General features: G+C 53.8%; 1 protein-coding gene across 3 annotated transcripts in view; it reads left to right on the top strand.

The window, feature by feature from the left end:
- CPNE2 (copine 2) overlaps positions 1 to 27,581 on the top strand; it is a 44,929-nt gene that overhangs the window by 395 nt on the left and 16,953 nt on the right. The window contains exons 2-11 of one of the 3 annotated variants that reach the window (XM_064489141.1): positions 14,689 to 14,903; positions 16,970 to 17,149; positions 18,906 to 18,980; positions 20,875 to 20,946; positions 22,043 to 22,126; positions 22,393 to 22,482; positions 23,435 to 23,533; positions 24,045 to 24,131; positions 25,508 to 25,567; positions 27,415 to 27,548. In XM_064489141.1, coding sequence (XP_064345211.1) covers positions 14,724 to 14,903; positions 16,970 to 17,149; positions 18,906 to 18,980; positions 20,875 to 20,946; positions 22,043 to 22,126; positions 22,393 to 22,482; positions 23,435 to 23,533; positions 24,045 to 24,131; positions 25,508 to 25,567; positions 27,415 to 27,548 — 1,061 coding nt within the window. In that variant the 5' untranslated portion in view covers positions 14,689 to 14,723. Of the gene's footprint in view, positions 1 to 14,322; positions 14,904 to 16,969; positions 17,150 to 18,905; positions 18,981 to 20,874; positions 20,947 to 22,042; positions 22,127 to 22,392; positions 22,483 to 23,434; positions 23,534 to 24,044; positions 24,132 to 25,507; positions 25,568 to 27,414; positions 27,549 to 27,581 lie in introns of those variants that run through there. The other 2 variants (XM_064489140.1, XM_064489142.1) reach the window with 2 other exon arrangements.

The following is a 27,581-nucleotide window of genomic DNA, read 5'->3' as shown; positions in this document are numbered from 1 at the left end:
CTTCGGCCCGGCCACGCGGGGGCGCTCCGGCTTCGCCCCGACTGAGGGGGAACAGCGGGCAGGGTCCCCGGAGCATGGTAGCGCTCTCCTGCGTCCGAGCCCAGCTGTTTAGGGACCCAGCTACCTCCCCCATGAGCGTGGGGGTGTCAGGAAGGTGGAATCCCGCCACCATCACAGCGGCGGAAGTCTTGAGGTCGGGCCGGCTCCGGGCTGGCTCGGCCCGGCTCCTTGCCCCCTTGCCCAACACCAAACCCCTCGGCGTCCCCCTAGCCCCAGGAAACTGCTAGAGAGCCAGCTCCCGGCCCGGGAATGGGGAGCGAAGAGAGGGAGTGGAGCTGGGCAGCTTCCCAGAAGTCGGTGTGTGTTTGCAAACTATTTTTTTTCCCGCAAAAGCTGTCTGGCACCTGTGTGTTTGCGGAGGAGGGGCGGGGAAGGGGGAGCATGGGGAAAGAGAGAGCCAGGCCCTTTCTTCCCGTTCCGCGATCCCCCGCAGTGCTGCTTCTCTGGAAAGAGGATTCTTACTTTCCTCTCCCCATCCCATCCCCCAGCCTTGGACAAGCCCTTTTGGAGAAGGGACTTCTTCAGAGGAGGCTGCGATTTGCCCAAGGAATTGGAACTCAAGGCTCTGGTAGCCAGTTGGAGGTTCGGGTGTCTGTGATTCCCCCAGCCCCGCCATGTACTGGGGAAAGCGACGAGAGCAAAGGATCTGGGAGAATTATCTGAGCGGTCCTTTGTTTGTCTTCCCTTAGTTTTTGCACCTCTAGGGGTGTGGACTGTCAATGAGGGATGGGGGGCTTTTTCTGTTTCTTGGGGCTCCCATAGCTTCAGTAACTGGGGAGAGGAGCCAGGGTGTAACCTTCCGCCATTGGCAGCTTACAGTGGCCAGCCCTGATGGGGAGCTTTGGGAGACCTGGGTCTGAACACTACCCATCAGTGGGCCTGGGCCCCAGACCCTCCTCCCCTCTGAGCCTCCAGGTCCTCATCTGTAAAATGGGCTAATCGTCCAGAGCCTGTGCATCTGGAGGCTGGGTGCAAACATAAAGGGGTGGTTTTAATGCAGTCCCTCTGGCATGGGGCCCAGTGAGTGCTAGGGCTGCCCCAGGCATGTGACATAGCTGGCTGGAGTGGGAGGGGTCACACAGGCAGTTTTCCCCATTCAAAGAACCAGGAGCTAAGAAGGTGGACGCTTGGGTTCTCCGGGCCCTCTGCCACGACCTATTTGCGTGCCTTGTCACTCGTAGGGCTTGGGCGCTTTTCTGTCTGTAAAATAAAGCAAAATATGACACAGTCCAGTTTACAAGTCTGCTGGGAGGCTAGAACTGGGCAGGGCAAAGGTGTTCTGCAAAGTTGAGTGCACTGGTGGTGTTTCAAGGGAGTTCCCTCCCAGAGGCCACGAGAATTAAAAACTCAGGGACATAAGAAGGTCGGGGAGAGAGTCTCAGTTTCTGTCCCTGTAAAGTCGTGAGAACAATACTCGGTACACATTTATAGTCTTTTATTGTAATTGTGTATTTCTTTAAAGGTAGTTGTGAGGATGAAATTAGATGACAAAGGGCTGGTGGACCAGCGCTGTGACTGACTTTCATGTAATAAGTTCTCAGTTAACCATCCTTATCATTATTCATGGGAATATTAGTAAGGCTGATGTGTGTTACTGGTTTAGGATTCCTTCTGGGATTTTCTCAGGCCAGCTCACTCCTCTGTCTCCCACCTCCTCCCTGGGGACAGAAGCCTCAGAGTTGAAATGTCGGGCTTCTGGGCAGGGTCCTGAGCAGAAAGGTGCCCCTAGGCTGAAGAGAACACCATGAGGGATGGCAGATCCAGTGGGGTGTTCTCGCTTTCCCTGCCTGGAGCTGGCCTCGCATGGCTCTAAGGAGTGATGGAGCACAGAAGAGCTTTCTCTCAGGATTCCCTCAGGGGCATGGTCTCCAGGCAAGGTCCCCGCTGAGAAGCCCTCAATCAGGGCCAAATCCTGTCTACCTGATGGAGGTCTCCCTAACCCTCCCCTCCTCTGACCCTTCCAGGGGCTGCCAAGTCAGGGCCAGTCACTTCAGGAATCCAGCCACTCCCACTGGGAGAGTATGGCCTCAGAAAGGGGGCAGGATCCCTTTCCCCCCTGCCTGGACCCCGTAGGACACAGGGTGGGCTCCTTGGGAGCTCGGAGGCCGGGTCACCCTCGGATCTTGGCAGGCAGCAACTGGAGAAGGTGGTGATTATGTCCCACCCATTGTGGCCAGGAAGCTATGGGGTCCTCCGGATTCATGGCCTCCTGAGGTCCCACAGGGCCTAAGGATTGAGCAGGGGTCCAAGGTGCCTCCTGGCTCCCAACCCAGTGTCCTCTCCGCTGGTTGGGCCGCCTGACCTACACTGCGTGGTGGAGTCAAGAGGACTGTGACGTTCCACGTCCTGGAGTGTTTCTCTGCCAGCCCTGTGCACACGTGCCTCCAGGGCCTGGGATGAAACTGGATGGCAGCTGAGGCCTCGCTATCACGCCACCCTGCTTGATTCTTCTCGGAGCATTAGCCACTCTCTCCAGGCACCTGATCTGTTCATTTGTGTGTCAGCTTGTTATCTGCCCTCCTCCCCAGAGGGTCAGCTCCCCAAATGCACGAGGGCAGCGTCCATCTTGCTCAGGGCTCTGGGTGCTCAGTCAGTGTTGGGAAGATGAATGGCTGAGCCCGCCCCTCCTGTAGCCTCCTGTTAAATGGGTCTGTGACGTTGGGTGATGGAGCCTGGAAGAATCATGAGCTTGCCCTTTAAGGTCTCTGGAGGGATCCCCATCTCACCGTACTGAGTACTAGGGAGCAGCCAGAGGGCAGTGGCCTTGCCAGTAGAGGACGGACAAGTGCTGGCCAGGGGGTGGGAAGGGTGTGAGTTGGGGAGAAGGTGGGATTTGTCTGGCATGGAAGGACTGGGGTCTGGGGGAGGCGGCCATGGTGGCTGCTGACCTGGGTGGGGCGTCACCTGCTGCTGACCCAGGGGACTAGCGTGTGCTGGGGAGAGTCATCCATCCCCCATGTGACCTGGGCCAAGCCTCTTAACCTATGTGACCTCAGTTTCTTCATCTAGAAAACGGGGAACTTTTAACTGGGAGTTGTTCCCAGTGCTTTCTTCATGTGGTTCCTAAAGCAGCTATAAAAGGGCTTGTAAACCCAAGAGGGCTTTGCCCAAATGGTGTGATTCCTCTTCCACCTGTGGCTTTGGGTCCCTGCCTTCCAAGAAGGCTGCCCTCACCATGCAGCCATCTGTTCATCACTCAGCAAATGTTTATTGAATGGCTTCTCTGCACCAGGGACTGTGCCGAAGCTGGGGGTACAACTGCGGAGTTCCGAATAGAGCTGGGGAGACAGAGTGAGGCAAGCAAATGACAAAGAGACAGGAAAACTTCAGATCGTGGAGAATGACATAAAAAGAATGAAGCAGGGTAAAGTGATGAGGTGGGGCCGGAGGGTGTTGAGGGTCAGGGAGACCTCTGGAGGAGGAGGCGGTGACATTCAAGCTGAGGTGTTAATCTATGGCATGACATTCATGGCTGTGCCCAGCCTACCTGGTTCCCAGCAGATGCTTCATGGATATTTTTGAATAAATGAAGAAGGGAGGAGTGCCCAGGCAGAGGAAGCAGCACATGCAAAGGCCCTGAGGTGGGAACATGATCAGCGTATTCCAAGAGCCTGTTCTCCCCACTGTCCGGCTCTCTGTCTCCTTCAGTGGCTGCTGTATATTGTCAGGAGCTAGGGACATCTGGTCTGCCCAGGTCCCCTGGCTGTCCCCTCCCCATGACACAGGAGACAGCGTGCTCAGGTCCCAGCAGAAGATGATATCCAACCTCTCCCTACTTTGGGGCCCCAACAATGTCTTAAAGTGAGTCAGAGTCACATCCCTGTGGTCCCCTGGAGGGCTGCGCTGTGCTGGGTAAGACAGTGGACTCTGCCTCATTTCACACTCAGCTTTGCCACTAAATAGCTGAGTGACCTTGGGCAGTGTGTTAGTTTCCCAGACCTGCTGGAACGAAGCACCACAAACTGGGTGGCTTAAAACAACAGAAACGCAGTCTCTCACAGTTCTGGAGGCTAGAAGTCCAAATTCAAGGTATCGGCAGGGCCACACTCCCACGTAAAGGCTCTAGAGGAGGGTGCTTCCTTGCCTCTTCCAGCTTCTGGTAGCTGCAGTCATCCTTTGCCTTGTGACAGCGTCGCTCCAGTCTGCCTCCTCATGGCTGCCTTCCCACTGTGTCTTAACATTGTCCTTCCATAAAGACATCAGTCGTGTGGGAATAAGGGCCCCCATACTCCAGTATGTTCTCATCTTAACTCATATTACATCTGCAACTACCCTCTTTCCAAATAAGATCGCATTCTGAGGTTCTGGGAGGTAAAGATTTCAACATCTCTTCCAGGGAGGCACAGTTCAACCTCTAACAGGCAGATTGTATCACCTCTTTGCACCTCAGTTCTCTGATCTGTCAAATGGGATGATAATAATAGGGCCCATCTCCTGGGGTGGCAGGGAGGCTACATGGAAACGTGGAAACCTCAGGACAGGGCCAGACACACAGGAAGCACTCGGGTGCTGTTATTTCCATCTCCTCAGTGAAGACTTCCTGGGAGCTGGGACCAGGAGCTGAGGAGCAGATGGTGATGTCCTTGGCCAGAAGGACTTGCTGAGGAGGGCCCACGGCTGGGCTGTGGGCCTCTTGCCTGGATGCAGAGGCTCATAGGAGCCCCTCCCCACTGTCTGGATGAGAAGAGGCGGGTGTGCCTCTTCAGTGTGGTGGGGTGAAAACCACTGACAAAAAGTGGGGCTCCCCATCTGCAGAGGGTGCCCAGCTGCAGTAGGAACCCACAAGGGGATTCAGGTACTGGGTGAGCCCAGATGACTTTTCAGTCCCAGTCAGCCCTGAGAGTCTGGGCAGGAGCTTGGGGCTAGAAGCCCAGGGTAGCCCAGCAAAGACTGAGGGGCACTTGTAGACTCCCCAGGGCTGGAAGGAGGGTGAGCCCTGACAGGCAGGGAAACTGAGGCAAAGAGAGGGGAAAGGACTTGTGGGGAGCTCACATAGAGAGCTAGGAGCCCTTGTCTCTTACTCTCCCCATGGTAGGCCCCTGGGTAGGTGTGGGTGCCACAGGATTGGGCCCCAGGGCTGTGCCCCAGGCCTTGAGGCTGCCCCACAGTCCCCTTTGAATGAAGCTGGGTTGGAATGACTTTGGCCGGTGGTCACTGCCACCATGCCCTCCACCCTCCATTAGCTTGGTCCCCTTTCTGAACTTGGCCGGACCCACCCCGAGGTCCCTGAAGTACTTTCTGCATCCCAGAGTCCATCCACACCCATCCCTTACAGCTCTTGCTGGGAGGCGGGAGGGCAGGGCATTGCCAGCCCCACTTTTCTGATGAAGGCGCTAAGACCTAGAGGGAGGAGGTGGCAGAAGCGGGACAGAACCCAGTGCCGGGACTCCTTGAGGGGAAGGGTGGAGGCTGCCTCTCAGCCTGCTGCACCAGCCCCTGGGGTGATAGGCTGGGGAGACCCCAGGGCCCAGCCCTTCAGAACAAGGCTCAGCTGTACAGGGGTCCTGGTGGTCCTGAAGGAGGTCGCCTGCCCCAGAGTCCAGAGCTTAGTGATTAAGGGGGGCTACAGAGAATGACCATTCTCTGGGTGTGGTCTGGCCAAGCTGGGGACACGGGGGAAGGGTATCAGGACCGACCCCTGCGGCAGCCTCTTCACCATGCTGTCTGCATCTATATTTATCCCCATAATGGCCTATCGGGAGTGCAGCGTCTTCAGAGCGCAGCAGCCTTAGCTGAGGCGGAGAAGTGATTTGTGACAAGATGCCACCCCCTACCTTGACGAGAACACCCGTCTGCTCTCTAGGGGCTGTGCACCGCCTGGCAGGAGCCAGTGCAGCAGTGAATGTGCAGAGAGGGCCCCAGGGAGTATGAGCAGCTTGGGGCTGGACACCCATGTTCCATGAGCCAAGGCTGTGGCACATTGGGGTGGTGGGGCTGTGGCTGGAGTTGTGTGTCTGGAAGGTGGAACCAGATTAACTGTAAAGCCTTTCAGCTCAGCGATTCAGAGAAATCCTGATTCTGAAATCCCAGAATTCCCAAGTCGTGGGATTCTGTGACACTGTAGCCCCAGGCTTCTGTAGTTCCAAGATGCCGCAGATCCTCTTCGCTTCACCTTTTCACTCTTCCTTACTCTCAGCAAACACTTGTCCAGGTCCCATTCAGTGCCCCTCTGCACAGGGAACAACAGAGGTGAAAATAAGATCTGGTCCCATCTTTAAGCTGAAGTGAGGGTGACATTTCCTAAGCCAGTGGTTACAATATGATGACCATGTAAGTGCTTCCGCCTCCAAGACCAGGGGCTTGGGGGTGCTTTGTAGAGCAGTCTCCAAGTTCTATGTTTTTTTTTTTAATGTAGGTACTAGGGATTGAACCCAGGACCTCTTACATGCTAAACATGTGCTCTACCACTGAGCTATATCTATCCCTCTGTTGTGTGTGTGTGTGTGTGTGTGTGTTTTTAAACATTTTGTTGACGTATAAAAGCTGACTTCCCACATATACAACTCAATGACTGTTCACAAACCAAAAATTTCTGTGTTAGCAGCACCCAAACTGAGAAACAGAAGCTTGACCATCACTGAAGCCTCTTGGTGGCACTTTCTGGTCACTAGCAGCCTCTCACACTATCCTGCAACCCCTTCCTCCAACAGCATAGATTTGTTTTGCCTGTGTTTAGTTTCCTATAAGTGAAGTTATACAGATTGCCATGCTCCATTATGTCTGGCTTCCTCCACCCAACATGCTCGTGAGACCCGTTCCTATTGTTGGTGCCCCTGTGTTTCCTTCATGCTCAGGCAGTGCCGTCCGTTGTGTGGATGTTGACCATTCTATTTATCCCTTCTGATGATGGGCATTTAGGGGACTCCCAGACTGGGGCTATTACAAATAGTGCTGCTCTGAAAGTTCTTGCATTTGTCTTTTGGTAAACACATTGTGTGTTTCTACCAGGCGTTGCTGGTTTGTCGCAAGGGGTGCATTTATTTAGCTTTGTTGACACTGCCAAACATTTCTCCAAAGTGGTTGTACCAGTCTTCACTCCTGTTGGCAATGTGTGAGAGTTCCAGTTGCTCCACATCCTTGTCAACACTTGATATTATCAGCCTTTTTGATTTTGACCATCTCGGGGGTGGGAGTTGGGGGGAGCATTGTGGTACTGATTGCACTTGATTTTGTTGAGCTGAGTTTGGAGAATGACAGAACTAAGTGAAGAAGGGGGAAGGGCATTCTAGGCAGATGGAAAAGGGTATGCAAAATTACAGAGGCATGAAAAAGTACTGCTGGAACTTAGTGTAGTGTACAGCACAGCTAAAGCCAGAAATGTTGCGGTGGGCGGCTCTATCAGGGTGTTTGGATGTTCTCCTGAGAATGGTAGGGAGTCACAGAGAGTTTTTTCTCATTTTAAGCTAGCAACTACAGTATGTAAGGCATTTTGTAATTTCTATTTGACATATAAGAAAACTAAACCAAGACTCAGAAAGACTAAATGACTTGTCCAGAGCATATTAGCAGAGGGCCTGGAATGCAAATTCTTTCGAGACTCAGTTTGCTCATCTGGAGAATGAGGGTGGTGATAATGCCTCACTCAAGGGTGCTGTGAAGTATAGAAGTTCAAGTCCATAATGCACTAGGCACAGTACCTGGGGCAGGCATTATTATTACTCTCATTTTATATTATGTTTCCATCAGCCATACCACCCCCTCTGTTCTCTTCCAGCTAACAGAGTGGGAGTGGCCTCTCCCACAGTTAAGAAGAGCTGGCCTGGAATTGCAGCCTCAGCACCCTCCTAGGACCTAAAGGTTGCTCTGATGGTTAGTTTTATTTATCAACTGGCTAGGCTATGGTGACCAGTTATTTGGTTAAACACCAGTCTGATTTTGCTGTGTAGGTATTTTTTTAGACATGATTAACATTTAAATCTGTAGACTTTTCTTAGAGCAGATTATCCTCCAGTTATGGGTGGGCCACATCCAATCAGTTGAAGGCCTTAAAAGCAAAGACTAAGGTTTCTCCAAGAAGAAGGAATTCAGCCCCAAGATGGCAACATAGAAACTGGGCCTAGCTTCCAGCTTGCTTGGCATGCCCTGTGGAGTTTGGACTCAGGGCTGCAATATCAACTCTTACCCGCACTTCCAGCCTTCCCTCTTGCCCTGCACATTTCCGACTTGCCAGCCCCCACAATGGCATGAGCAAATTCCTTAAAAGAAATCTCCCTCTATATGTAGATACCCTGTTGGTTCTGTTCTCCCTGGAGACCCCTCATACAGTTGCTGCTTGTCTTCCCAGATCTTCTCACCTGGGAAATGGGGTGGAGGAGGCAACTTGATCTGGATGCATTCAAGGCACATTCCAGCCCTGAAAGCTCAGTGAATGCAACCATCAGGGCCAGTGGGGACCAGGCATCTGGTTAGCCAAGGTTTCCAGTTATCAGAGTGTCACCATCTAGACCAGAGGTTGCAAACTCAGAGGTCTGCTGAGACCCGACAGGAACTCAGCATGTGAAGCTGACAGGGCTGTTATGGGGACCAAGTGTGACATCTGGCTAATTATGCCAAGTGTGGGCTAAACCACATCCATCCCTGGGGTGTGGTCAGCCACTAGGGGGCCACATAGCATGCTCCCCCTAGGAACTCAGTGTTCACAGTGTGGTCTCAGATGGGCCCTTCAGCAGCACCTGGGAGCTGGTCAGAAATGCAGACTCTCAGGTCCCTCCCCAGAATGCTGCATTGGAATCTGCATTTCAACAAGATGCTCCACCTACTCACCCATCTGGGATTTGTGTGTCCTTTAGCCACCCCCACCAACAGTGTCACCAGGTGGGCTTGTTAAAATACAAGTGCCACTCTGGGGGCTCTGATCGAGCAGGTCTGTTTGGGGCCCAGGAACCTGCATTTCTAACAAGCTCCCAGGAGATGCTGAGAAGGCCCATCTGGGAGCCACACTTGGAGAGGTGACAGCCTAAGGCTGACCCAGGATCCTCTAATGTCAGTGACTAGACCTCACTGAGCAGGATTTGCTGCATGGATGGAGATCCAGAGGCCCTGGAGGCCACACCCAGGAGTGCAACACCTTGAAGGGCATGTGGATGTGGGGTCTGAATCTGTTCTTCCCTCCCTGGGCCCTCATCCACCACCTTGGTCTACTTTGGCATCTGTGAGCTGTGTCTTCCAGTTGGGAAGGGGAGCCTGGGGCATATTCTTAACAGTTTTAACTCCTGGCCCCCTTTACCGTAAACTTCACACGTCTCCCCAGTTTTTGACCTGCTTCCCCTGTCCCCAGCCATCAAGAATCGCTAATAACACAAGCTGCATAGTGTCATTCCAAGAGCTTTACCTCACTTAATCCTCAATCTGAGGAAAGCATTCTTACTGTTCTTGTTTTATAGAGGGGGAAACCAAGACCAGAGAGGTTAATGACTTGCCTGAGGTCACACAGTAGGTAATTGACAGCCAGGGATTCAAACCCCAGCAGTCCGAGACCAGAGTCTGTACTCTTAACCACTGGGCAGTATTCCCCATCCTTTTAACTGCCACCAAAACTTTGTAGAGCATTACTTCCTATGGTTGGCACTGAAAAGAGGATTTCTTTTCATTTTTCAGACATCAGGTTGAACATGCTTTTTCAGAGGGCACACGATGCCCCCCAGTGCTGACAGCCGTCCCGTGGTTGCACTTACCCCATGGTCTCCACCAGACAAGACTCTGGAGTGGGGGCTGCTGCCTCCCTGGGCGCCTCAGCCCTGCCCTGCACCTCTCATCCCTCTCTCCCTGACCTGGGTCTCCAGATCGCCACCTCAGCCAGTTGCCTCCCCTGGCCCCTGTGCCTGCCTCTCTTGGGGTCTCCCGTCACTGCCTATCACTAATTTGGGGCCCTTCAGGCCACTTCAGCATCTCCTCCCAACAGTGGGTGGCGTTCACAACCCAGCTCCTGGGTCCTGAGCCACTGGGGCCAGTGAGTGGGCGGGAAAGATGGAGTCCAGCAGCCCTCGCTCTTAGCTTAAGCACTGTTCTTCCCTGGCTTAGAAGCACCCCTGCCCCTTCTTGGGCCTCATTTTCCATCTCTGTGAAGTGGGACACTAACCCCTCTACTGCTGGCCTCTTGTACAAGTTATGAGGATCCAGGGATTGAGAAGGGGCTTTGTGATCTCTCAAGTGATGTGTGCAGCAGGGAGGTGCTTGTGATTCCTCTGGGGCTGCAGACTGAAGAGAGTGCCTGGTTGCTTCCTTCCCTCGTTCATTTGGCACATATTTATTCAGCACTCACTGTGCACAGGTGCTGCCCTAGGTGCTGGGGAAACAGTGGGGATTCTGCCCTTGTGGAACTTACATTCTAGAGGGACAGACAGACATAAGGCAAATAGACAAATTAGTGAATGGTTGTACATTGCATTGATCTGTGAGGAAAACTGTGGGACTGAGATTACATTAGCTTGGGTGACCAGGGAAGGCCTCTGAGGAGGTAACATTAAACTGACAACTAAGACCTGTCATGTGAAGAAAAGCATTTCTGGCAGGTAGAACAGCAAGTGCAAAGGCCCTGAGGCAAGACAGAGGTTCGCATATTCACAGAGCAAAAGGAGGGCAGTGTAGGTGGGTGCAGGGAGTGAGGGGACATGTGGCATGAGGTGGGGTCAGGTAAGGCCCTGTTGTCCTGGGGAGAATTTGGATTGTGTCACCTGTAAGGGGAAGTCACTGGAAGATTTTCAGGTAGGGCTGTGGTGGCATCTGATCTGCATGTTTAAAGACTCCCTCTGGCTCCAATGTGCAAAAGAGAGAGTCTAGGGGCTGAGGTTGCTCAGGGAGACCTGACATGGGCCATTGCATGGCTGGGCATGAGGTGATGGGGGCCTGGCCAGTGGAGAGATGAGGATGATACTGGATGCAACTTGAAGGTGGAATTAGCAGCAGTGGGATATGGGGGGTGAAGGAAAGAGCGAAGTCAAGGATGATGGGTTCCTAGGTTTCTGGCTAAAACTGTTCTGGACCTGTGGCTCAGCACCAATCTCCAAATCCTTCTGCCTGAAGGATGCTTTAGGATCTGGTGCCAGTGGACCCTGTGGGGGCTGAAGCCTCTGACTTGTTCATTGTAGCCTGAGGGTGCTCAAGGAATATTTGTTGAATGGGTGGATGGACAAATGAATGTGAGTTCCCAAGCCTTGCACTCTCTTTGCCTCAGTTAACCCATCTGTGAAAGGAACTACTAGTTTTGTATCCCTGCCTTCCAGTTCTTTCCCTGGGGCATTGGTCACCCCAGAAGGCCTGTGTCCATCTGGGCCAGGCGTCAGGACCATCCTTGAGTAGGCCCAGTGCTGCAGGCCCCTTCTCCAGCCTGAAACCTCAAATTACCTGGGGGGGGGGGGGCGGGTGCTGCACGAGGGAACAAGAGAGCATTTCCATCTTGCCCAGATGCGCATGGCAGGCCCAACCCTCCCTTAATGACACCTTGCCAGCCTGCCCTCTTGCTGGAGTAGGAGGGGAGGGGGCCCAGCCCAGCCTAAGCTGTGGTTTCTTTTTCCATTGCGTCAGGCCTCAGGGTCCGGCCCGCCTGCCCGCTGCCGGCTGGCACAGAGGGGCCCACTCTGACCCCCGCCTGTCCTAACTCCAGACATCATGTGCTCCCCGTTTCGGGGATCCAGAAGCTTCCAACCAGAGGGTGAGTTGGGGATGGGGGACCTGCCCCTAGCTGGGGAAGGAGTGCCCCTTCCCCGCCCACTTACCCATTGCTGAAGCTAGCTGGGGCCAGTGAGCTGATCCAGGTGGAGCCCTGATCCAGGTTGAGCTGTGGTGGACTCTGAAGAACCCCGCCCAGCCTGACCCTCCCCTGGGACCTGGGCATCCTGGCCAGGAGCCAGTGAGGGGCAGGAGGACAGTGCAGTAACCAAGGCAAGTGATGATGGTGGCTCAGCTCAGGGGGAGGGTGGGGAAGAAGTGGCCCCAGAGTGTTCATATGAGCGCTTGCCTTACGTATGTTGGTCTGGGGGCTCGTGTGTCCATGTGTATCTGTGTGTCCACACACAAGGAAGTGTGTGAACCTGGGCGTGTGTACCTGACACCCCTCAGGATGAAACCAGAGGTCTCTGACTTGGCAGCAGGGGGGATGGTGGCCCAGGTGGCATCTAGCATGTCATGAAGGGGGCCAGTGAGGTGGAGAGGAGGTGGATGAGCTGGATTCCACCCCATTAGTGATGACTGGAGAGACAGGGATGTGGACAGGGTGACGCTGGGTGCTCTGGGGCCCTCTGAGACTCAGGCTCCCTTTGGCCTGGCTGACCCCCAAGGTGCCCCCACTAGGTTCTAGGGCCCCACCATGCCCAGCAGTCCCCAAACCCTAGCCACACATTGGCCTGGGAGTCTGGAGACTTGGCTCACACCCTGCCTCTGTTGTTTCCTGGCTATGTGACCTTGGACAGGTAACTTCTGTTCTGAGCCTCAGTTTCCTTATCTGTAAAATGGGGGCGACTGTTGTGGCCTACCCTACCTCTGGGTAGTTGTAAGCATAAACAGGTGTTCTCTCAGCCATCTGGCAAGATGTCCATTTTGGACATCCCTGTCCCGCCTTGTCCTCTCCAGGTCGAGGACTTGCTCGCCCCTCCCCCACCTGGCACGGCCACCCAGCTGCACACTGAGAGGCAGTACAGCTCTCCAGCCCCTCCAATGGAAACTAATTTTTACACGACAGGAATAAATCCTGCAGGCAGATTGCAGTGCCGTCCTGATGCTCTGGGCTCGTGTGATTATAATGAGGTTCTAGGGACAGACAGTGGGAGGGAGGGGGCTGAGCACTGGCTCTGTCACTGTCCAGATCCTCTCCCTTCCAGGCATGCCCGGGACCCTGGGTCGGGAGCCAGAGAGGGGCCTCTGGCCGCAGGCCCCACGCTCGCCCAGGCCTCCTGCAGATGGGGGCTTCATCTGCCCAGCGAGAGGCTGGCACTCAGGGAGTGGGCTGTGGCTGGGTCAGAGGGAGGGGAAGTGGGTCCAGCACTGCCACTGTGGCTCGGTCCTTCCCGCTTGGATGACAGCCGCCTCCTCGCCAGCCTCCCTGCTGCCTCTCTTTAGTCTAACAACCCCGTCTCCCCACAGGGCCTGGAGTGAGTTTTTAAAAACAGAAATCAGATCATGTCACCTCGCTGCTTAAAACTCTCCGAGACTTCCATCACTCTTAGAATAAAGCCCCAACTCCCTCTCAGAGCCTTCAGCCCTCAGGACCTGGCTGCCCTCCCATACTCTCAGCCAGGTGGAACTGAGCTCTAAGAGGGCTGGGGCTGGGCAGTCTCCTCACTGCAGGGTCCCTGCCCTGGCACAGTTCTTGGGACTTAGTAGATGCTTGGTAAATACTCTAGAGTGAATGAATGAGCCTCAGTGTCCTTGTCTGGAAAATGGGGTGATATTAGGACCTACCTCCTCAGACTGGATAAGGATTAGCAACGTCATGCAGGTGACATGCTTAGCTCACAGTCAGGGCTTGTCAATGTGGTCAGGTGGGTTTGTGGTCCCAGAAGGAATGCCCTCTTCTCCCCTCCCTCCTTTGGGGCAGTGCAGAGCCAGTTACCCACTCAATAGTGAGGGGACGAGATATTAGTCAAGGAGTTGGAACCTGGCCTTTGTACATAAGTGTTTGGGACTGGACTCGTCCACACAGATGTGGGCCTATGTTAACTTCAGATGTGCAGTGGAGAGAAGACCTGGCCACAGGAGCCTTGGAGGACTGTGTCATGATGTCTCGGGGGCAGATGAGGGAGATTAAGCACAGAGAGCCAGCTGGCTTGTGTACAGGGCCTGTTATGGGTGGGACCCAGACTGAGCTCCTCTCCGCCCCTTGAGATGGGTTCCTCCATACTTGCTCCAAATGAACACTTGCACTTGGAGGAAAACACATCTGCTTAAAGTAAGCAAATGTCAGTAATTAGCCTTGACATTGGAGGAGGTACATAAGGCCCAATGCATGGAATTTTGTTAAGTTGTGTACAAGTGACAGGGTAAATTCAACTTTGAGCATAAGGACCAACTCAGGCAGGATCTGAGCGATATGGAGGATTTGTCCACTCATTGATTTATACACTTATCTTTTTTATTCAACGAATGTATACTGAGTGCCTCCTGTGCACCAGTCACTGTGCTTAAGCTGGTGATACAGGATGACCAAGAAGACAATGAACAAAGCCAAGTTTTGGATAAGTGACCAGAAGTGAGATTCCTAGTGGCCAAAGCAGTGAGGGAAAGCTGAGCATTTACAGGCTCCATTGTAGCCACAAGATGTGAGTATCAGTTGCTCAGGAGAAGCCCAGGTTTTTCTGGCAAAAATGAATGGGATGCCTGTGTCCACTGTGATTTGTTGCTGATCTGACAGAGGCAACTTGAATCTGTGTGTATCACACAAAGATTGACCAAAGCAGAGAATAACTTCAAAGACAAACTGAACACATGACAAGAGACTCCTTTTCCGTGCCTTTCCTGCATTCTCCTTTCTCCAATCTTTTGAGCCTGTTATTCCATCCCATTCCTCCCCACCCCCCCACACACCTTTCCTTCCATCTCTCTACCAACATCTTGAGGGTCAGGAGGTGACATCTCCCCAGGCGTCTGTCTGGCAGATGTCTGTCCCCTCTCTGACCTTCAGTGCTGTCCTCCTAGACTGCGAGGAACTGCTGCCGCCATTGCCAACCCCCATGGCCTACATTCCGGGTGGGGGTGCCCCAGCATCGGGGGTAGCCCCCCTGGGCTCCCAGTACTGCGTGTGCAAGGTGGAGCTATCGGTGAGTGGCCAGAACTTGCTGGACCGGGACGTCACCTCCAAGTCTGACCCCTTCTGTGTCCTCTTCACAGAGAATGAAGGCAGGTGGATCGAGGTGAGAGCCCCCTCCTGTGTGCGGCTGCGATGGGTGGAAGGTGGCTAGGGGCTGGGGAGGGACTCCCACTGGATCCCAGGGACCTGGGGTCAGGCCCTTGGAAGTATTTGGAGTATGGACTGGGGATTATGTAGAAAATTGTTACTCTTAAAATTAAATTTTATTTAAAATGTTTATAATGTTACTTAAAATAATTATATTTGTGTTTAAATTATTTCATATATTTATATAATTTTATATTAATGTTTTATATCATTATATTTTAAGTTACTATAATATATAGTTTAAACCTTAGAGTTTAGCAAAATGCTTGCTTCCATTTTTAAAATAACTTTCCCCACTTATTCCTAAATGAGCACAGTCAGTGAGGAGCCAACAGAGAAATAGGGAACTCAGACTTTAGTCCCAGAGCTAGGCCCAGACCCAGCTCTGTCACTCCCTGCCATGTGCCCCTGGGCAAGTGGCTATCCTTCTCTGAGCCTGTCTCCTCATCTTTGAAATGAGGATTTTTTTCCCTGCCTACCTTGGAGAGCCTGAGAGCTGGGGATGTTGATAGAGCCACAGCCAAGGACTTCTGAGCTGAAAGACTTTGGCTCGAGGGTTGGGGAAAGATGCAGCTTAAGGAAGGATATTGAGAAATCCAAACTGTTAAGACTTTCAGGGTTTAAAAATGACTTTGTTTCCTATTCCAAAAGGGGTCTATATTCATTGTAGTAAATTCAGAAAACCCAGGTAGATCTACAGAAGAAAAATCAAAATGATTGGGAACTGGCCTCTCAGGGAGAACCACTGTTAACAGTTTGGTATCCGGCCTTTCAGGTAGTTTTATATGCATGAAAATTTTCCAAAGTATGTTTCTATTTTACATAGTTATTTAACTGGGCCTCAGTGGGCATCCTGAAGTTTACAAAGACTTTCCACAGACATTGGCTCCTTCTTCTGATGCCAAGGAAATGGGCTGGGATTGCTTACCCACTTCAGAGGGGAACTGGGGCCCAGAGCGGGGAAGAACTTGCCTGTCTCACCCAGTATATTGGTGATACAGCCAGAAGTGGGAGGTGGGCTGTGGGATCCGCTGAGGACTCCACAGGGGAGCCCCAGGCCTGAGCCAGCATGTCCTGAATCCCGCCTATCCCTCAGGAAATGGTGTCCTCCCCCACTGCACCCACCCCCACCCATGGCACTCCCCCACCCTCCCTGACAATCTCTCTCCCACCCAGGCCGGCCACCCTGGCTAAAAATAGCCTGGGGCCAAGACCTCTTCCTTCCCTGCTGCCCCGGCCCTTGGAAATGGGATGGGTGGGAAGAAAAATCAACACAACCCCAAAATAGACTGTCACCCAGACTCCGCGGTTTGGGGCCTCCATGCAGAGAGGCCAAGAGGCGGGGTTCCCATCGCAGCCCCACCAGTGACCCACAGTACAAGGCCCTGTCTTTCCCCAGGTTTCCACAGTCGGTGGGACAGCGGGGGCCACTCATTCCCAATTCTGACATTCCAGGGTTCTATGAAGGTAGCAATATCTGCCCCCAGGGAGATGGGGACCCCTGACCCCACCTTCCCCTAAATACTCCTCTTTCTCTCTGTTTCTTCTCTCAGCTTCCATGTAAAGTGTAGTTTGAAAAAAGGGTTCTCCCTAAATAAAAAGGATGAAAACCACAGACAGTCACATCCCTTCATTTCACAGAAGTGGAAACTGAGGCCCAGCTGGGAAATAGGACTTTCCCTCTGTCACCTACCTAGACAAGGACCACACCCTTACCCTGGCACTTAAGTATGGAGTTAAGGCCCGAGACTGAAGAATGTGAGTGCTAGAGTCAGACGTGGGTTAAAATCTTGACGCTGCCCTCTAGCTGTTCAGCCTTGGCTAAGTCACTAAACCTCTCTGTGCTTCCTTGGCCTCATCTGTGAGCTGGCAGTAATGATTACCTCAGTCACCCAGGTAACTGGCCCCGAGGGCCTAGCACAGAGATGCGTGCTCAGCGAATTAACACCATGATTTCCAGCAGCTGAGAAGGGTTGAACCAACTGCTTAATTCTGACTCTTGTTTCCCTGCCCCTCTGCCAGTACGACAGGACAGAAACTGCAATCAACAACCTCAACCCCGCATTCTCCAAGAAGTTTGTCCTTGATTACCACTTTGAAGAGGTACAAAAGCTCAAGTTTGCCCTGTTTGACCAGGACAAGTCCAGCACGCAGCTTGAGGAGCATGATTTCCTGGGCCAGTTCTCCTGCAGCCTGGGCACGGTGAGCCAGGCCCCCTCTGGGTGGGCGGGGGCAGCACAGGCACCCACACCGACTCCCCACATCACCCAGCTCCCAAGGATGGGGAGGGTCCCTGCTGCCTGCTCTCCCTGGCTCAGTTTCCCTGGCTGGCTTCCGAGGTGGCATCACAAATGCAGACTTAGAAGCCAGCAGGCACAAAAGGGAAGAAGTATCCTGGTGGGGCTGGGGCCAGGCTGAAATGCTCCCACTGGAAGATACTAAGCACTGCACCAGCCAGCTGTTGCCACCCAGGAGTGGGGGCCCCATGTGGCCAGAGCTTCTGATTGTTAGAAGTAAGCAGGTGCAGTCTGACTTCCTGGGGTAGAAGCGTACAATCAGCAACCACGACACCCGTGGTAGTCCCACTTCGCGGCCGGCTCACTGCGTGACCTTGGGCAACTTCCTTTCCCTCTCTGAGCCACACTTCCCTATCCAGCTCAGCTCTTGGTGAGCTAATAGAGGAGCCCCTGACACAGTCATTATTGATGACTGTGTGTCCTAGGGCAAGCCCCTACACCCTTCTGGGCCTCACTTTCCCCATCTTTTACTCAAGGACTGTCCAGCCTAGAAAAAGGCAGTGGATAAATAAAATGGAAAAGGCTTTGAGAAGTTCCAATGGAGAACAAAGTGCCTTGGGCCTTCCAGGAGATGATGTTCAATGAAAAAAGCCAGGGCCCAACAGTTGTGTAAGAAGTGGGGTGCGTCCGTCAGGGTTCCTGCCATGTGTCTATACCCTCCAAGAGTAACTGAGGAGAGAGCTTAAGGACCAGGAGGGGCCAGGGGCCAGGAACAAACAAGGGGCAGGAAAACCTACGCAGGGCCTGACACCAGCGGGAAGCCGGGCTACCCCTAGCCTGGAGACAGGGGCAGGGCAAGAAGTGGTCTTGCCAGGGGCCTGGGGAGAGCTGTGGCCACCCCAGGGAGGCCTCTAGACTGGTGCCAAGGCTGATGATGAACAACAAATCCCACCAAGCCACAGCCCTGCCTCTCTCTCCTCCTGCTCTCCCAGCTCCTGCTGGCGCCCCCATCAGTTGAACCCCCACAAGCCAGAGGATGGGGGAGCCAGGTGATGCAGTCCACAGTGACACAGAGCAGGCAAAGAAGGGCAGAGAGTGGGCCTGGGGAGAAAAGCCACCATAGAGGGACTAGGAACATGCTCACATCAGCACAAAGAAACCCTGGCATTTTCCCCAAGAAACTAAGAACGGTGGTGGGTGGGGAATGGGGTGTACAGAGACTGTGGGAGGGTGACTTTACAGTGTGTCCCACTCTTCCTTCCTACCATGTATTGATCCTTGAACCCTGTGTGAACGTATTCACTGTTCAAAACAACAGGAGTCAGGGTGTGATCCCTGATGGAAGAATGGGGTCTGGATAGCTCTGGGGGAGGCAGTCAGGGGGCTAAACTCCCTGCAGTGGCCTTCAGAATGTGAACGTTGCAAGAGCCTTTTCCAGGGGGCAGCCAGGTCAGTGGGCATTGGACTGCTGGGCTTCCATCCCAGCTGTGAGACCTCGAGCAAGTGTCTTAACCTCTCTGGAGACCGTAGTCTCCTCAGCTGCCCAGTGGGGTTAACAGTGGTTGCTGTCTGCTCCCATGGTGAGGATCACGCAGGGGGAGGTTAGGCAGCGCCTGGCATAGAGTATTTTCTGTGAGCAGTGCCTGTTGAGGATTTTTCTTGCTTAGGTCTCCGCACCAACCCTCACAGAGCAAGTGCCTCTCTCTCCTCTCTCCCTCCAGATCGTCTCCAGCAAGAAGATCACTCGGCCTCTGGTGCTGATGAATGACAAGCCTGCGGGGAAGGGCTTGATTACGGTACCAGCCCCACCCCACCCCCCACGCTCCCTCTCTGCGCTGCCCACTGCCCTCCCCCATCAATGGGCCGCTTCACTGGCAGATAATCACCAGCTTTGTTTGGAGTAAAAAGCCCAACTTACAACTTAGCAACAGGTCTCTTAGCAACGGGCTCCTGGCTCCACATATGATGCGTTGGGCCCGCCAAGCTGGGGTTGGGGGAACTACCAGGGCCCCCATGGCGGCCTCCCCGCCCCCACCCCGTAGAGGCACCCCTGCTCATCCCAGGAAGCCTCCCAGCACCCACTCCCGACACTGGCCCCAGCCTATCCTCCCTTGGGGGGTCTTTCAGGCGTTTCAGGAGTGCCTTGCCCATCGGAGCTCTGCGGCTGCAATGCGCAGTGATTCCTGTGATGCGCAATGATTCTTGCGATGCACAGCAATGCCTGCGATGCGCAGTGATACTTGTGGTGCACAGGCCCTTTGAGCTGATGAGTTCTTGGGTCCTCAGACTCCCGGAAGGCGGGGAAACCTGGTTTCACAGATGAGGGAACTGAAGCCCAAAGAGGAAGTGCCCTGGGGCGGTTCAGCTAGTGAGATTCCCTTCTGGACTGTCCCCCTCAGAGTATGTGTGACACCAGGCGAGCGGGCTGTGCTGGATGGAGGGGGGCCGTCCCTGTGTGTGTTCAGCAGCTGTTACTCTCCTACTCTGGAAACTTCCTGGCTCCCTGCTGCCTGTGGAGCCGTGCATTCTAGGCTGTGAGGCACCCAGCAGTCTCAGCTGGGTTTTACCCGCTTCATGTACGTGGCCTGCATTCAAGGCAAACTGAGTTCGTAGCATACCCTGCACTTTACCCCAGGCCCTTATCCACTGTTTCTGCCACCTGGAATGTCCCCTCCCAACCTCTCCCCACCTCTTGGGGTTCAAAACCTCCCCATCTAAATGCCTCTATAAGCCAGCTGCGTTCCACGTGGCGGCCAACCCAGACGAACCCCACCAGGCGGGTATGCCATCCCCAGCATTCCCAGCAGGTCCCTCTAGACCTAGGTTCCCTTGACCTGTGAGATGGGGACAGTAACAGGGCTTGCCCTGCAGGGCTGTTGAGCAGGGCTCAGCTGCAGTGGAAGAAGGGGAGAAGAGGCCTCCAACCTGGCCTCTGTCTGAGGTTCTCAGGGTCAAATAGCTTGTTAGATTGAGGCCATCCTAGAGGTGTGGGAGGGGAGGAAGCCCACTTGTGATTCTGTTGGCCAGAGGGCTTTTCCTGCCACTGTGCGGGCAAGGGGGAGGGAGAGGCCGAGAGAAGGCAGATGGCAGCCTCGAGGTCCCGCAGAGCCGTGGCTGATGGAGAAGGCCCAGAGGATGGATGACCAGTGCGAGCTGACAAGACAGCAGAGGGAGCTCAGGTGGTCCCATCCCTGCCCTGGGCCTCGGTTTCCCTGGCTGCACAGTGAAGTTGCTGGAATTTCCGATGCCTTGGTGTTTGAAGGTGGTAGTGTGTGTTCTCTGGGTCTGCAGTGGGGGCATGAGGGGGCCTGTCAGGCTGCTCTCTGACCCAGAACCTCTCCCAGAGGCTCAAGACCACCCCCCGTGTTTGGTTCCTGCTTCATCTCCCTCCACCGTCTCATGGCCCCTCTCGAGCCACATTGGGGTCACTTTCTGATTCCTCATATCCTGATGAGTTATTACCCCATTTTCCAGAAGATGAAAAGTGAGGTTTTAGGAAGATAAGAGACTTGTCCCATGTCATCTAGCACTACCCTTCCCCTCCCCTCCCCTCCCCTCCCCTGCCCTCCCCTCCCCTCCCAGCCCTGGAGATTTGACTCCTGGGGCAACCTACGTCCACCCTGCCTAAACAGGGGCTGGAAGGAGTCTCGGGAACAGGCCTTGACCCCTGGCATTCCTCTGGCCTTACAGATCGCTGCCCAGGAGCTATCAGACAACCGAGTCATCACGCTGAGTCTGGCGGGCAGGAAGCTGGACAAGAAGGTGAGGCAGATGGGGGAGGGGTTCTCCATCAAGAAGCAGCATCCTCCCCCAGCCCTGGGGCTTCTGGTCACGACCTTCATCACCCCTCTCGGGACAAGTCCGTAGCACACAGTCCTACTGGCCACCCCAAATTAACACCTCTTCACCACTAAGGTGGTGAGTTTCCTGTCACTTAGAGATATTCAAGACATGGCTGGAAACCCACTCACTGGGGCTCCCCATCTCACTTAGTGAAACTCTAGACCTTATAATAACCTTTGGGACCCCACCTGAGGTGACCACAGCCCCCTGACTTCCTGACCTCACCACTTCCACACTCCCAACCTTCATTCTGTTTCAGCCAGATCAGCCTCTTCATGTCCTAGGATTACACCAAGCACCCTCCTGCCTCAGGACCTTTGCACTTGTGGCTCCTTCTGCCTGGGCTATTCTTTGCCTTGAGTATTCTCATGACAGGCCCTTCCTTCACCTCCATCAAGCCTTTGCTCTTACATCACCCCCCAGGGAGGTCTTCCCTGAAATTGCAGTGATCCCTGATTTCCTCCCCTCTCTTGCTTTAATGTGTCTCTTTAACACTAATTGCTGCCTAATGTATATTATTTACTCATTTTATGTATCCCCTCTCTTGAATATAGTCTCTTTAGAGTGACACATTTTCTTTAACTTTAATAAATGGAGCTTTAAAGGACCCTTCTGCTAGGATAGTTTCAGTTTTTCAGATTCCCAGTAAATTAAAATCCCATCCGGTTGGATGCATGCCTCCCCTGCCCTGGGAACAATCTCCCTGTTGATGTCCTGCTCTGTCTGAGATGCTGGAGTTGTAACTTCCATTAGGCTTAGCGTCTCTGAGCGCAAGCTCTGGTTACCCCAAGATGGCGTGGTTTCTCTTGGGGATGCTGCTTGGTCCTGGGGGCTGCAGCTGCCCTGGGCCTCTTGCTGAGCCCTGCAGAGGCTGAGGGGAGAGGGACCAGGCTGGCTCTGCCCACAGCTTCCACTCCTGATGCTGGGTTGGGGGAGGCAGCTGGGCCACACCTCCATCCCATCTGAATCTGGTAGAGTTGTGCCTCCCTCACCCACATCCTCCTGCTTCCTCCAGGATCTCTTCGGGAAGTCAGACCCATTTCTCGAGTTTTATAAACCAGGAGTTGATGGCAAGTGGATGCTGGTCCACAGGACTGAGGTGGGTGCGTGGGGCTCTGGGAGTCTCTGAGCCAGGGGGTCTGCAGTCCAGCCACCCCCAACAGCTCAGGACGGGGCTGGGCAGTCACAGCTCTGCAGTGCACAGGAAAACCCACAGTGGCACCTGTAGGACCCGTTCCCTCTCTGCCACAGGGATACTCACTTCCAACCCCAGAAGCCTGGCTGTGGGTCTCTCCACCTTGTTACCCACTGTCCCATTGGGCTGACCTGGGCCTGAGCTCACCCTTGCTCCTCACTGTCCTGCAGGTGATCAAGTACACGCTGGACCCCGTGTGGAAGCCGTTCACTGTGCCATTGGTGTCCTTGTGTGATGGGGACATGGAGAAGCCCGTCCAGGTGAGGGGGGCTGCGAGAACCCTGCTGTGCACTCTGACAGCTCCAGCCTCCCAGTCTACCCGAGGCTTCCTGGGGTGCCTTGGCAAAGCTCTTAAGACGGAAAAAAAACATGTTGGGGGAGGGGCGGAAGACCTGGGTCCTTCTCCCGGGTCTGCCTGACTCTCAGTGATCTGGGCAGGGCCCTCATCTCTGTGGATCTCTTGTCTAGAACAGGAACAGTGACTGCCCTGTTCTTCCTGGAGGGCTGTGTGCTGTTAGCTGGGATAATGAATGCAGGATTGCCTTGGAAACAGCCGAGTGTGGTTGCTGTGATGAAGCCCATGATCACTAGTCTTTAAAAGCTCTCAGTCCTCAGGGTTGTGTCTGAGAGCAGATGGGATGCAGGGAGGCAGCAAGACCATGTAGGGATCCCCAGACAGGGTATCAGGAAACTTGAGTTCTAGTTCTGGGTCTACTACTGCCACTATGAGACTTTGGGCAAATGCTTCCCATTCAGGGCCTCGGGTTACCCATCAGTGGAACGGGTATGATAATTCCTGCCTTCCTCCTAGGAGTGTCATGGCAGCTAAGTTAGAGAGCAAATCAAGATGGTATTTTTTTGTGCCCATCTTGGGGAAAAAATACCAGTCTAGGGAGGGCTCCAGGCCATGGCCCATGAGACCAAGACAGATTAGCAGCCAAGTGTGAGGTGTGCAGCTTCCTGCCCCAGAGAGAACAGCTTCCATTTACTTGAGTGGGCACCCTTTCTCCTTTCCCCAGCAATCATGGAAGTCTTCCTGCAGGAGGCAGTTTGGGAGCTACCAGCATCATCCCAAGTCAGCTAGTCAGATCTGTGGGGAGAGGGAGGCACACCCAAAAAGAAGATGTTGGGTTGCTCAGGGAGGTGAGGGGAGCTGGTAAGTGCCTTCCTAGGCAGGGCAGCTCTAGGGTGATCTCACTGAACCCACTCTAGGTTATGTGCTATGACTATGACAACGATGGGGGCCATGACTTCATTGGGGAGTTCCAGACCTCAGTGTCACAGATGTGTGAGGCTCATGATGGCATCCCGGTAAGATGTGCTCATGCACGTGGTGGGGAAGGGGCACGGGTTTTTTAATCAGGCAGACTGGAGCTCAGATCCTACCTCTCTGCCTTTTGACCTTGAGTAAGACATTCGGTCTCTCTGAGCCTCAATTTCCCCATCTGTCAAGTAGAGGCAGAAGAACAGAATGAGAATGAAATGAGATTATACAGGTAAAGCGTCTAGTGCTTAGCGAGGACTCAGGAGCTGTCCATTTAACTCTGAGAAGCCAGGCCCTCCCTGGGCGATGGTTCTGGGTGCACAAGTGGACATGACATGGAAGAGTTGTCCAGGGATGGAGGGCAGCTGCAGATCTTACCTTGGGCGGGTATAGCTTGGCCTGATCCCAGGGTGGCAGGAACCATTTCTGGGAAGGCTTCCTGGAGGAGGCATGCTGCCCCCTAGTCAACTCTGTGGAGTAGATTCTGGGGCCCAGGGGAGGAGCAATCCCTGTGAAAGCCCCAAGCTGAGCTTCTCTTTCTCCTCCTGTGTTGCCCAGCGGGAATTTGAGTGTATCAACCCCAAGAAGCAGAGGAAGAAGAAGAATTATAAAAACTCGGGCATCATTATCCTGCGTTCCTGCAAGGTGAGCCAGCCTGAGTGGGCACAGGGCCGGGGCCAGGTCTGGGGGTCACTCAGAGAAGTATCATTGCAGAAGGGATAGACAGAGCATTGGGTATGGAGCCAGCAAGGCCTGGGTTCAAATCCTGGTTCTGTCACATCCTGTCTCTGTGACCTTCTGAGCTTAGCCTCTCTGGTCTTCAGTCTCCTGGTATGTAGAACTGGGATGTTAACAGGATAAAGTGTGTAAAGGGTTAGTCTCCTATTACATTGCTGTGTGGAAGTCAAGGCATGAGATGACCTTCCAAGGTTTCCTAGTAGGAGGGGAACTGTTGGCAGTTGCTACTTCCCAGGCTTGCCCACTGCATGTTCAGCATCAGAGAGGCAGAGGACCTCGGGCTAGGGTACCCATCCTCTGTCAGTGACATCAGCAAGGGCTTAGGTAACTGCAACTCCTGTAGTGTAACTGAGGCCCAGAAGGACAATGAAGTTAATACCAGCAGTAGGCAGGCTGAGGTCAGGGGCCAGGCCCACCTGGGTATCTGGTGGCCGTGTATTTGCTGGAATCGGGCAGGATGTTAAGGAAGGCAGCCGAGGCCAGGGCGATGAGAGCTCTGGATGCTACACCTGAAGGTTCTGAGATCTGGCACTCTCTCTATTGGCTGGCCCACCCCAGGCCTCAGTTTCCTCATCTGGAGACTAGGATTTACATGAACTTGCAGCAAAGTTCCCATGCAGACGTGCTCTGTGAAAATTAAGCTGACAGGTTGCAGCATCATGATTTCAGGTCCTTGTTTCTGAAACTTGTGTCACTTACATCCCTTGTTCGTGATTTTTGGCACCTGCCTTTTTATTTTTTGGAACCACCTCCCTCTCCTGATTATTGTGTCTTCTTTACTTAAATACATTTATTTTGAAAGGAACCCTTCTAATGTCACCAAAACCAGAAGGCCAGTATTCTTTGCCAAAAGGAGGCAAAGACCATCCAAACAATGTTTTAGTCGCTTTGTTAATTTACAGCAGGAGGCCTTGGGCCAGAGGTCTGGCCTCTCTCCATTCAAAGTTGAGGTTGGTAAGGGCTAGAGAGGCTGAAAGACCGAAAGGTCTGTTATGAAAGTGCTGGGTATGATTGACACTGGGGCCTGGGACACTGCCTGGAATCATCTTGTGTGTGTGTGCGCGTGCGTGCGCATCACCCCCCCCCCCCCCCACCGGGAACCTTTGTTCTGAGTGCTTTGTTATGATAGAGATTCGGGTTTTGTTGTAATCAGATGTGGTCTGTCTGCGTTTTTTGGTCTCCTTGTCCCCTGTCAGGGCACAGAGTAACAACCCCCCAAAGAGCCTTTGTGCAGTGTGGCCCAGTGAGGGTGGTGACCCACTGAACCCTCTGATTCCTTCCAGATAAAGCGGGACTACTCCTTCCTGGACTACATCCTGGGAGGCTGCCAGCTCATGTTCACTGTAAGGCTCTTCCCCGCCCCACCTTACTCAACCCCAGTGAGGATTCTCCCTAAGGGCTTGGGCCACTGCAGCAGGAGGGACTTGGGATAAACTTCAGGAAGGACTGGCCCATAGGAGAGGCTATAGGTGGATGGGCCTGAGTCAGGGCTTAGCTGCAGGTCAGGGCCTGGCCACCCAGCCCTCAGAGTGTCCCTGGCTACACTTCTTCAGAAGGAACAAAGCCAAATTCATCCGCGCTCCCCTTCCTGCCTCCTGTGCTGCCCCCCTCCTCCTTGCTCACTTGGCTCTATCCACACTGATCCTCACTGTTCCCACAACACGCCAAGTTCTGCTCTGTCTTAGGGCTTTGCATTTGCTGTTCCTTCTGCCTGGAAGGCTCTTCCCCAGAACCTTCTCGCAGCGGCTGCCCGGCCATCCTGCAGGCCGTAACACTGAGGTCACCTCCCCAGATCACCTCCCTGGGTGCCTCCTGTTCCTCTTCATCACTTCTCTTGTTTTATTATCCTCAGGGCACTTGCCACTCTGAAATTTTCTTAAGTATTTTTTGATATCCCCATCCCACTAGCGACTCGCAACTGAGAGTGTCCTAAGTACGGGGTCTTTGTTTTGTTTCCACTCCAACCTCAGTGTATCACTCAATGCCTGGCACATACCAGGCACTCAGTAAATACTTGTTGGAAGAGTAAATTGTCACTCTGCCTGTAGCCTGGAGTGTGTACCCCACAGACTTGTCCTGTTCTTCACCTGAAGGGAAGCCTCAGGCCCTGGGGGAATCTGTTGGGGTCCCATACTCTGTCCACCTCCCACCTGGCTTCCCCACTGTCCATCACCACCTCTAGATCCCATGGGGGCTGGAAGTTGCCTGTGGGACTATAAGGGGGCAGGGGATTGGCCTTGTTGACCCCTAACTTCCCTGATCACCATTGCCCCCCTTCCCTGCAGGGAGGCTGGGCCCCCCTATTCCTCCTGCGTGCATGTGTTTACTCAGCAGATGATACTGAGCACCTCCTGTGTGCCAGACACCAGGCTGTGCTCCTGCACAGGTCCCTCAGTTGATCCTGATGGAGTTCTCAAATGGCCATCTCATCCCCTGGGTCCCTCACCTACTCCTCCCCCTGCTGGGCAGTCTTGCCCACCCTTCTGTGCTACCCTCCAGAGGCTAGGCTGAAATTCCCTTGGGGCCGAGAGACCAGGTGGAGCCCACTCTCTACCCACCAGCCTTGGTCCCTGTGGGGCATCTGCCCAGTGCTCTGTGCACAGTCCAGGATCTGGCTCCAGGGCCATGAGTCTTACCTGCGGTGATCACCCAGTCTGACTGGGAAGGTGGGCACTGCCCTACCAGGCAGTCCAGGTCCTGGTGCCCTTTGGTAGACTGAGGGACAATGGGGAAATGGCTTAGTTTAGGGGTGAGGTGTCTGAGAACGCTTCAGTGGGGCAGTGACATCTGAATTGGGCCTGAAAGTTGGAAGAGAATTAGACAGGGAGAAGAGATGGATTGGCTCTTCAGGTAGAGAGAACCTCATGAATAAAGGCCTCCAAATGCGAGCAGGTGAATGTGTGGGTAGGGACAGTGAGGGGCGAAAAGGAATTTAGGGCTGTAGTTTGGCTTTGTATCATGTCTGGGCCATAGACTTTATGCTTGGGCAATAGGGAGCCACAGACAGAATTAGAACCACAGGAATAATACAGTCAGACAGTTTCCAGGTTTTGGACCATCTTATGGAAGTATGGGTCGGGGCTGGGAGATGATTGGGCTTCCCATATCGCATCAGCCTCTCTGTTCCCTGGAGTGAGACAGGGAGCTGGGGTCTCTGGTCACACTGGGTGGCCTTTTCCCCACTCTGCAGGTTGGAATAGACTTCACAGCCTCCAATGGAAATCCCCTTGACCCTTCCTCTTTGCACTATATCAACCCCATGGGGACCAATGAATATTTGTCGGCCATCTGGGCAGTCGGGCAGATCATTCAGGACTATGACAGGTAAGCTTGGGGAGGGACTCTAAAGGTCAGCTC

This window comes from Camelus dromedarius, chromosome 9 (genome assembly GCF_036321535.1).
Source record: "Camelus dromedarius isolate mCamDro1 chromosome 9, mCamDro1.pat, whole genome shotgun sequence".
Classification (NCBI taxonomy): Eukaryota; Metazoa; Chordata; class Mammalia; order Artiodactyla; family Camelidae; genus Camelus; species Camelus dromedarius.
Note: the sequence above shows the minus strand (reverse complement) of the source record. Positions and strands in the feature narration are given on the sequence as shown.